The sequence below is a fragment of the Silene latifolia genome, chromosome 10, assembly GCF_048544455.1.
Source record: "Silene latifolia isolate original U9 population chromosome 10, ASM4854445v1, whole genome shotgun sequence".
NCBI lineage: Eukaryota > Viridiplantae > Streptophyta > Magnoliopsida > Caryophyllales > Caryophyllaceae > Silene > Silene latifolia.
The window spans coordinates 39,938,801-39,950,581 of record NC_133535.1 but is presented as its reverse complement, the minus strand read 5'-3'; the positions used below and the strand labels follow the sequence as shown (position 1 = coordinate 39,950,581).

Here is an 11,781-nt window from a genome sequence, read left to right as displayed (position 1 = left end):
ATGCTATATCAAAATGGACAACAATATTTCCTATGAACATTAGCAGTAAAATAAATGTTCCTTTAAAGGCATGATAATGGACATTCGCAGGAATACATTATATATGAACCTTTATTTGTACGAAATAAATTGCCAATCTTTGTAGAGCATATTAGAATTGGATTACTGCATTATTGATGCAATAATATTCAATATACATACTTAACTACTGTTGAACCAGACAATGAGTACAAGTGATGCAACTACGTCTTCTTCGACAAATAACAGCTTTAAAACACCAAGGACAAGAATTGAAACATTAAATGCACTCCAGTACATTCCATTCTGTCCAGAGGAAAAGAAACCTAAAGTAGGACAAGTATTCGAAACGCTAGAATCAGCAGAGTTATTCTACAAAGAATATTGTACAATCTGTGGGTTTACGACAAGACTTGCAACAACAAAAAGGATTAAAGGCAATGAGTTACCAAACAGTTTTGCATTAAGGAATGTTGTCTGCAATAGGTAAGGTGTAAAGGAAAGTAGGAAAAGGAAGAGGGATCGCATCGATACCGATATCTCTGAGAATGATGCGAGAATCGATGTGATGACATAAGCCGTGTGAGGCCGATTACAAGAATTGACTGTCGTGCATTAGTGCAGTTTAAATACCAAGAAAATGGAACTTATATTGTTACCAGATTCGATGAAGCGCATAACCATCCACTTGTTTTGCCTGAATCTACAATATTCTTGAAAGGAAACCGAAAAATGACAGAGGTACAGAAGCAATTTGTCACAAAGGTAAAGGTGCTAAAACTAGGTGGTGTGAAAGCCTATAGAGGTTGGAAGGAGCTGTGTCGAGGTTATGACAACATTGGGGCTACTGAGGTTGATTTCAAAAACTTTGCCAGGGATATAAAAACCTACATTGGTAATTTTGATGCACAAATGTTTGTTGAAAATCTTATTGAGAGAAAAGACACATGCAGTTCATTTTACTTTAATTTTATAGTAGATGAAAACAAGTGCCATTTGGAGTGTTTTGGCGGATCCGATCCGCATAAAGAACTACATCTTTGTTCGGTGAGGTTTTATCAGCAGATGCTACATATGGAACAAACAAGTACGACATGGTGTTTGTGCCTTTCACAGGAGTTGATCACCACAAAAGGTGCATAACGTTTGGAGCTGGGTTGATAGGTGATGAAAGTATTGAGTGTTATACATGGCTGTTCAAGACATTTTTGGAAGCAATGGGCGGGTGCCAACCGAGAATTATAATTACTGATCAGGATAAATCAATGAAGTCGGTAGTCCCGGAAGTGTTTAAGGAGTCAACACACGCATGTGCATGTGGCACATAATGAAGAAACTAAGAGAGAAAGTCAGTTATCAACTGTTTCAAGATGAGGATTTTAAGACCAGGCTCAATAGGTGTGTTTGGAACAACCAACTTGAGCCTGATGAATTCGAAGAACAATGGGGGAAGATAATGACTGATTATCAACTTGTAGAACACGAGTGGTTTTCAGATTTGTACGATCTCAGGGAATAGTGGATCTCTGCCTATTTTAAAGATGTTTCAATGTCTGGCTTGATGAGGGTTACTTCTAGGTCTGAGAGTGAAAACAGTTTCTTTGACGGGTTCCTCACACCTCATTTGACCCTTGTTGAGTTTTGGGTGTGCTATGAGAGTGCCTTGGAAGCACAAAGACACAAGCAGTCCAAATTGAACAGTGACAACAAACACTCTGAAATCCCACGGAAAACAAAGTCAAACGTTGAAGTCCATGCTTCTGAAATGTACTCGCACAACATTTTCAAAGACTTCCAAATAGAATTGGTTGCGGACTTTGTCGATTGCCGTTTTAAAGATGTGGAGAAGATTGATGAGACAAAAATATATATTCTAACAGACTTGCGGATGCCAAATAAGTCATGGAACGTAGCATATTCACCAGATAACATGGAGATTACTTGTTCTGTTCTATGTTTCGAGAGAATGGGCTTGTTGTGCAGCATCGCCTTTGGATTCTACACAACCAAGATTTTCAGAAAATACAAGAACAGTACATAACGGAAAGATGGACAAAAGCTGCAATGAGTAAGCCTGTCTATGAGAAAGATGGCAAACTGATAGATGTCTCTCAAAAGTTTTCTGACGGAAAAGTTTGAGTCGAATGTGGCAAGAGGTTTATTCTTGTGTCGGCGTAGTGAGTGTGATGATAACGACATGAAGCTTTTGATTGAAAAACCGAGAGATATTAGATTGGATATGATTAGTAAATGAAGTGTACCAGCAAAGAAGAAAGACAAGATGAAATAAATAGAAAAGTACGTGGGCTGCAAAATACCTGAGAAGTTGGTGATTCATGTTCCTAAAAAATCTAAAAACAAGGGTAGGACCAAGGGCAAGAGAATTGAATCACAAATGTTAAAAGCCCTAAAGAAGAGAAGAAAAGAGAAGAAGTACTGCAAAACATGTGGCCGCCAAGGACACAACTCTAGGACTTGCAAAGAAACAAACCATCTGACAGGTATGTATAATTTGGTTTCTTGTTAAAGCATATTACATTAATGTTAAATAATTATTAAATTATACAAGCATAGCGCATAGTGTTTACCTTCCAAAATCATCAATCTTATATGGAGGCACATAAGCTCTTTGTGCAATGAACATTATGGTTGTTCAAGGCCTGAGATGAGAATTTCAGCAATGTATATTTGGTTAACATTAAATCTATTATCAATTTAGTTGTTCATTTTTGGCCATTTTCTCCTTATAAAATCTGATATTTAATTTACATTTTGTTGCATATTCACCAAATACTACCATGAAGATGACGACGATGAAGGAGATGAATCTGATGATGTGGAGGACGACGATGAAGAAGATGAATCTGATAACGAAGTGGAAGGTGCAAATTTTTGATTCAAGGATAGACATCCATAATATACACTACGAGAACATTCTTAAAGGCTTGGATGCACAATTCGATTTTACTGCCAAAGTACATTACTCTTATAGGGAAAGTATATTACATTTGTATTAAAGGATCATTATTGTTGTTCTGCAAGGAACATTCTTAAAGGCTTGTATGTACATTACTCTTATAGCCAAAGTACATTACTCTTATAGCCAAAGTATATTACATTTGTATTAAAGGTTCATTATTGTTGTTCTGCAAGGAGAATTCTTAAATGCTTGTATGTACATTACTCTTATAGCCAAAGTATATTACATTTGTATTAAAGAATCATTATTGTTGTTCTGCAAGGAACATTCTTAAAGGCTTGTATGTACATTACTCTTATAGCCAAAGTACATTACTCTTATAGCCAAAGTATATTACATTTGTATTAAAGGTTCATTATTGTTGTTTCACAGGGGACATCATCAACTTGATTGGAATTGTTTTCCCAGAGTACAATAATTTTAAGGCGTTTTGCACAATAAACATTATTGTTGTTCAGCAAGAACATAATAAACATTATTGAAATTTGTTTCCGGAATATAACACTCTCTTGAATTAAAATTTTTTCAAATTTCAGGTTGTACGACTCGCAGCTTCCTCAATATATGTTACATTACACACACACATGTCACAAACGAAACTAAAAAAAGTTTTTACAGCTTCAATTCAGCATCTTCCTCATCTTCATCGTCATATTCTTCCCATGGCAGTGGGTTTGAACGGAAATCTATTGCCTTCTTTAGTACAGCATCAAAATATACATTGCCTTCTGTTGAAATCATATATGAAATGTATTTCTTCCGCAGAATCAGTAGGGGAGCATCCTAGCAAAATAAAGAAAACAAGGGTTAGAACATGTACAAATGTGTACTGAATTATGTATTAAAAATAATTGTATTACTTCTGAAACTCACATCGCCTTTTTTAAGCCCACAGGTCCAATTTAGACTACCCTTAAATGTCTCCATATGTCTCATAACGTAAACACCACAATCAGTCTTGTTAGTGTTGTTTCTCCACTTCATCTTTGCAAGAATAGGCTGCAGTTTTTTAATGCGATCAACTTTTACCTTTGAAACACCGATGTCTTTCAAGTATTCTGCTAGAACATTACGCTAGCGGAGAAGGGGTGCAAGAAAACATTAGGACACTAATAATTATGAGGTACAATATCACAAAAATTAGAAAATTAAGACAGACACAAAATTTTTGGGGAAGGTACACTCTATGTAAAGTCATTGTACATTCACAATAATGAATAAGAACAGTATGTAGTGCTGTTAAGCAAAAGAGAGCATAAAATCTTACAAAAGACAGTGGTCTATCGTGGAAAAATTCTTCTGGTTTTCCGTCACGATGCACATTATCAATGATGATGAACTTATACTTGTTGCTGTCAATGACTAGTAAATGGTAATGCCTTTTATATATAATCGGGAAGAAGAATCGTAGATTTTAAAAGATTTAATTAGGCAACAAGAAAATTAAATATAACATGCAGAAAGAGTGTATATTGTCAATGCTAACCAAATCAATTCTATCAGGTTAACCGAGAATTGGGTAAACTCTTCTTTCATTATATCCTTAATCACGATAAAATTTTCAACAGTGTCCAGTTCTCCATGAAGCATCATCTGTATGCAAGACAAGTAAAGTTTTTGATGTTAATCAAGGGAAAAAACATTACAAAATCTACTTGTTGAAATAAGTTTATATAAATATTTGACTTACGAGACATTTGTGGTGAAAAAAAATCGATAAGGCTCGGAAGAGTTTCTTCTAGATTCCTTGGCATTCAAAAGTTTTGCCCAACAATCGATCACATCACTCGTTAAATATTTAGATTGTCGTAGCGTTGCCATTTCAATACGCCGAAGAGAAATTTCACCCACATGCACAAGAAGTTCCCTGGTTCAGGACTACCAGTGTTAACTCAAAACAGGATACAGAACATTTTAAATTTAAATATTGTACATTAGTAGAGATATATATATATATATACCTGGCTAAATCGGTATGTTTTCCTCTACTATACGACACATAATCAGCAATGCAACTGAAACTCGTAAGAGGAGTAATAATGCATGTATACGTGCTTAGTAAATTACGATTTGCAAGGATGCTCAGAGACTCTGGTTGACTTCTTTCATGTTCATGAACATTTTCATTGTTGATGACTTCGCCCTTGGTAGTGTCACCACTGTCAACCAGATTATGCTCATTTATACTCTAGTCGTTTGTATTACTCACATCTGTCATGTTCTCATTCTTCTCAGAAGCATCATAGCCATCTGGTATAATATTCCCTTCTGTACAACCTACCTCCATTCTTCTCTTCTTAACCCTAACAGTCTCATTGTTGTCAGGGACACCAATATCATCGGTACTCTTTTCTTTCTTTCCAACTACCTCATCTTCTATCTTCTCATCTCCAACAGTCTCATCACCCTCGTAGAATTCTTCATCAGACGAATCCAGTTTCTTTGGGAAGGGCTTCTCTTGATACTGCTTCACCTTTGTTAAAACGTCATCACAAACAATGTTGCACTTGGATGAAACCAAAGTGCAAAGATATTTGATTCTCAATATTCGAAGTCTATCCATCTACAAAAGTTAAAATATCTTGAGGATAGGTAACTTATAAACAAGAATTTGCTTTTAATACTTTAAGAAAGACCATTTAATTAAACCAAAAGTACATTTACAATTATTGGATATAAATTGTTTAGAAACTTACGTTGTTTTTTGTCAACCCACAAGTCCAATACTGACCCCCCCCCCCCCCCTTGTACGTTTCCATGTGTTTCATTGTGTAAATACCACAGTCAACAACATTTTGATGGTTTCTCCAAGGCATTTTCAATACAGCAGGCTCCATTGCTCTTACTCTTTCCTTCAAATCACCAATGTCATTGAAATATTCTGCCAAAGCATTACGCTGCATGGAAAAATTCAGATCAAACTGTATAGAGAGACCGTGCAAAAAATATGACATTGTAAAAGAAAAAATAACCAATGAAAGGCAACTGAACAATTACCATATTCCAAGGTTTGTTTCCATAACGAGTTTTTGGGGTTTCATCATGCTGTTGATTATCAAGAATGATAAACTTGTTCTTCTCCATATTGAATACGAACAGGTAAAAATGCTTGTCGGATATTATTGGGAAAAAAAACTGTTTTATATAAGAAATGATTAGAAGATACAACAGACATAAAATTTGTTACGAGAGTAAATTAGCAGCAGAAAACACTTTGTATTGACTATATATATTGTTTGAGCTAACCATATCAACTTTTGTCACATCAATAATCCCAGCATGATTTAACTCATTTCTAAAATGCCTCTTGAATACTTCCAGTTCTCTTTCAAATTTGAATTCTTTCCTTTGCCCTTGAAATGCTTGCTGCACAAATAGAACATAATATTCTTCTATTAATATACACTTGTATAACATAAAATTATTGTAATATAGAATGAAATAAAATTTTACATACAAATACGAGGGTTGAAGCAAACAATCGACGTGGTGCTGAAGATTTTCTTTCAAGTTCATTGAAATTCAAGTAAGCTGACCAACAATCAACCACATCATCTGCTATATACCGAGGTGGTTTTAGAGATGGAAAAAGATATCGGGTACCCACGACATTCTTAAACTCAAAGAGCTTCTCACTGGTGCCGACGTTACACAAAACAAGTCAGTTAATTACACATATGTACATTATCTTTATTAATAATGCACATAATACCCAAACGAAATGTACATAATGATTAAATAAAAGAAACATAATGAGTAGAATATAATATACCTAGCAAGAACAGTGCCTTTTCCCTTGGTGTAGTAGACGTAGTCAGCAATACAGTGCTGAAACTTAGATGGCTCTGTACATGGGTCAGTGTCTCCTCTTAGTAAATCAAGTTCAGTACTAATATCTAAGCTTGGATTGGGATTGGTTGCCTTGGGTTCTTCACTATAATCTTCAGATAACATGCTATATACAAGGGTATTTATAAGATTATCCGTATTGGCTTCTTCCTCATTCTCCACGTTACTATCAACATAAAGATGCTTCGAATCATTTCGTACATTTTTGTCATCATCTTTCTTGTTGTCAACATTCCCATTTTCACACTCCCCTTCTGACACCTCTTTCTTGTTGTCTTCATTCCCATTTTCAACCTCAACTGTTTCAACTTTGTTTTCTTCTGACTCTCCTTTTGACACCCCTTCCTTGTTATCTTCATTCCCATTGTCGACTAATTCACCTTCTTTTCTCAATGCACAAGGCTTCTGGAATAGTTGAAATGTATCAAATTAAAGAACAATACACTTAAGCACCAAGTTAACATAATATAACAAAAATATGATCAACATATTTACCTTTTTGTATGTATAAAAAATCGGCCTCTTCAATGACATGCTTTCAACCTGAATGCTATTTTTTAAAGTTATGTTTACATTATTCAAAGCTTCAACAACCAAAGGATGATTACTAACATCAATCTCAGCAGCAGGAACAACATCTGGAATATCAGCAACATTAATACCAACAGAACTTTCACTATCGGTGAGTGTGCTCATTTGACAAATTGAGTAAACTAAATGCATGATCAAAGAGCTTCTGAGCAGTCCTGTTCTCCTTAATTATTGATGCTCCTTTTTCTAACTTAGTCTTAACAGATGATATGTTCTGAGCTAAACTAGTTATACATTTAGCAAGATCAAGAATATACTCCTCCGTGTAGTCCTTTGTTTGATAGACAGATTCAACACCTGTATTGTCAACCACCTCCTCCATTGGTTCTTCCAAATTACCATTTCCAAACATACCGCTTTTCATCTCATCCTTCTCTCTCGATGATAACAAACTACTAGTCCAACCTACCAACGTATAATAATCTCTTTCAACTTTTCGTTCCACAAGAACAACGCGATCAACATAGATGAACTGCAAAAAAAAAAAAAAAAATTAATTACTAGAGAATGAAAACGTACCTTCCAATGTTAAATTAATTTATGAACTTCAAATATATTTTTTGGGACTTTTTACCTCCAAAAACAACAGTGGCCCGCCAAAGTGAGTCTCCTTTTCCACCCACTCAATCTTGCTTTCTTGCAAACTTTTTAACAAAAAGGAACACCAATTGTAATCTTTGATTTCATCAACATTCATCAACGATTTTAAAACATGATGATTAACCAAAGGCTTTTGCGTGTTTCTCATTAGCAAAGAAACAGCAAACACAACAAAGTTCACCTTGAATTCATCATCACCATGATCATGATTTATCAACCAATTCTCAAGCGTTTTGAGTGGAACTTGTCCATCTTTTATACCAAATTGTTGTTTCCATTTGCCATAAAACTCTTGAAACTCTTCTGATTCAGTATGAGTTTTGGATAATTCAACTGTTTTAGGGCCTATTGGAAATCCAAATGTTGATCTTACATCAGAAACCTTCAAGTACAACTTCTCACCATCAAGAAGATCGATACAGTTTTGGTATGGGTTATATTGCTTAATTAACCAGTACCCAAGCTTTAAAGGAATGGAACGAACTCTTAACCAAAACAGCCCACTAAATCCAATCTCTTCTAGCGCGCACCACTGTTTGTATGACAAACGTTCAACTACCTCAACTACTCACCGTAGGAGACATTCTCGTATATGCACTTTTAAACGAAGAGAAATCAAACTTCTGCTTACACTTGGAACCCAATACCATCTTATTACTTACTTTACCCTTTTGAGGACTTTCTTTCTTTGCAGTAACAATTTGTTTATTAACAGAAACAATTTGTTTTTTAACTGCAAGATCACGTCACTTTCTTCATTTATCTTCTTTGCGAAAGATTTTATAGACTTAGATTTACTGTTAATAGTAGCTGATTTACGCTTTCTTGTAAATGGAGCACACTCATTTTTACCATCAGTGGAACTTTCAGTTGGTGGAAAAATAAAAGTAACTTTTCTCCGCTTTTCAGATTTTTTATCTTCCTGCTCCATAGTCTGTAATAATAAAATGAAATTACAAAACAAGTAGAGATAATCAACAGTTATCTAATTTTAGGAAATGTACATTAATCACAAATATAATGTTCTTTTAGATGATTCAGAACAATTTCTATATTAATAACAAACGGCACATTAATTTAAGCTGAATGTACATTATATTATTACCTTCAATTAAAAACCCAAAAATTCACAAGTAGAGATAATCAGCAGTTACCTAATTTTACGAAATGTACATTAATAACAAATATAATGTTCTTTACATATTTCAGAACAATTCCTATATTAAAAACAAACGGCACATTATTTTAAGCTGAATGTATTATATTATTACATTCAATTGAAAATATAAAATTGACAAGTAGAAATAATCACCAGTTACCTAATTTTAGGAAATGTACATTAGTCACAAAGATAATGTACTTTTAGATGATTCAGAAAGATTTCTATATTAAAAACAATACGCACATTAATTTAAAGCTGTATGAACAATATATATTATTTCCTTCAATTAAAAATTCAAAAATAACAGAAACTAGAAAGTAAATGTTAGAAGAATACTTCAGAGATATAAAATTGGGGAAGAACAATGCGAATGTGTTTCTAATGGTAGATAAATAAATTCATGCACATTAATCCGAATTAATTTTTAACAGTAAAGCAGTATAAATATCAGAAATCAAAACATCAAAATTATACTGCTATTGAACAATTAAGTGATCCAAATTAAACATTATATTAAGTTATGATAGAGAAGAAACGAAATTAGAAAGAAAATACCTTAGTATAACGGAGGAAATTGGGCGTAACTTCAAAATTATACTGCTGTTGAACAATTCTCCTATGACAACGTCTATACTGGTAATGTAAAACGACTGAGCTAAAAACTGGTTACTACTTTTATTTTTTTTACTCCGTTTCTTTTTTCTTGTAGGTAGTTAGTTACTATTGTAATGTAACTGTTAAAAAATAAGGGAAATGATAAATACATTTAATACCCTAAAATAGTTAGTTAGTTACCTTGAAGCTTGGCCACTGCAGTCCTCGAAAGGGGTGGCTTACATGGTCCATGTGTTGGTGCGAGAATGCATGGACCCGGGGGAGGGGGGGGGGGGATTCAACCCCCTCGTCAACATATTTTTTTTAAAACAAAAAAACAAAAAAAAACGACACCTGACGGACCGAGTAAACCTTCTTTTTTTTTTGTTTTTTTTTTTTTTGTGGGGGGGGGCGGAGGGGGTAATCCTAAACGGGACGAGAAAGAGTTTAGAGTTGGATTAAGCGGATCCTTGCTTCTCATTTGAAGGCGGCAAGACAAAAAGACACCCTAGAGGGACTAAGTGAACCCTTTTTGCGGGGACCGGATATCCTAAAACAGGACAGGAAAATGATTAGGGTTTGATTAGGCGGACCGCTACCGCGGATCCCCCTAATCAAACCCTAAACCCTTTCCCTTGCTTCTCATTCGAAGGCGGCAAGACAAAAAGACACCCTAGAGGGGACGAGTGAACCCTTTTTTGGGGGGCCGGGTATCCTAAAACGGGATGGGAAAGGGTTTAGGGTTTGATTAGGCGGACCGCTACCGCGGATCCCCCTAATCAAACCCTAAACTCTTTCCCTTGCTTCTCATTCGAAGGCGGCAAGACAAAAAGACACCCTAGAGGGGCCGAGTGAACCCTTTTTGGGGGGACCGGGTATCCTAAAACGGGACGGGAAAGGGTTTAGGGTTTGATTAGGCGGACCGCTACCGCGGATCCCCCTAATCAAACCCTAAACCCTTTCCCTCGCTTCTCCTTCAAGGCGGCAAGACAAAAAGACACCCTAGAGGGGACGAGTGAACCCTTTTTTAGGGGGCCGGGTATCCTAAAACGGGACGGGAAAGGGTTTAGGGTTTGATTAGGCGGACCGCTACCGCGGATCCCCCTAATCAAACCCTAAACCCTTTCCCTTGCTTCTCATTCGAAGGCGGCAAGACAAAAAGACACCCTAGAGGGGCCGATTGAACCCTTTTTGGGGGGCCGGGTATCCTAAACGGGACGGGAAAGGGTTTAGGGTTTGATTAGGCGGACCGCTACCGCGGATCCCCCTAATCAAACCCTAAACCCTTTCCCTTGCTTCTCCTTCGAAGGCGGCAAGACAAAAAGACACCCTAGAGGGGACGAGTGAACCCTTTTTTAGGGGGCCGGATATCCTAAAACGGGATGGGAAAGGGTTTAGGGTTTGATTAGGCGGACCGCTACCGCGGATCCCCCTAATCAAACCCTAAACCCTTTCCCTCGCTTCTCATTCGAAGGCGGCAAGACAAAAAGACACCCTAGAGGGGCCGAGTGAACCCTTTTTGGGGGACCAGGTATCCTAAAACGGGACGGGAAAGGGTTTTGGGTTTGATTAGGCGGACCGCTACCGCGGATCCCCTAATCAAACCCTAAACCCTTTCCCTTGCTTCTCATTCGAAGGCGGCAAGACAAAAAGACACCCTAGAGGGGACGAGTGAACCCTTTTTTGGGGGGCCGGGTATCCTAAAACGGGACGGGAAAGGGTTTAGGGTTTGATTAGGCGGACCGCTACCGCGGATCCCCCTAATCAAACCCTAAACCCTTTCCCTTGCTTCTCATTAGAAGGCGGCAAGACAAAAAGACACCCTAGAGGGGCCGAGTGAACCCTTTTTGGGGGGACCGGGTATCCTAAAACGGGACGGGAAAGGGTTTAGGGTTTTATTAGACGGACCGCTACCGCGGATCCACCTAATCAAACCCTAAACCCTTTCCCTTGCTTCTCATTCGAAGGCGGCAAGACAAAAAGACAC

At 36.8% G+C, this 11,781-nt stretch overlaps 1 protein-coding gene across 1 annotated transcript; it reads left to right on the top strand.

Annotated features, from left to right (window-relative positions):
• The first annotated feature begins 750 nt into the window (after positions 1–750).
• Positions 751–2,059, top strand: LOC141607479 (protein FAR1-RELATED SEQUENCE 5-like). The gene is made up of 3 exons (XM_074426831.1): positions 751–970; positions 1,084–1,329; positions 1,560–2,059. Exons 1-3 carry the CDS (start codon positions 751–753, stop codon positions 2,057–2,059), a joined length of 966 nt encoding a protein of 321 aa, XP_074282932.1.
• The last annotated feature ends 9,722 nt before the right edge of the window (positions 2,060–11,781 follow it).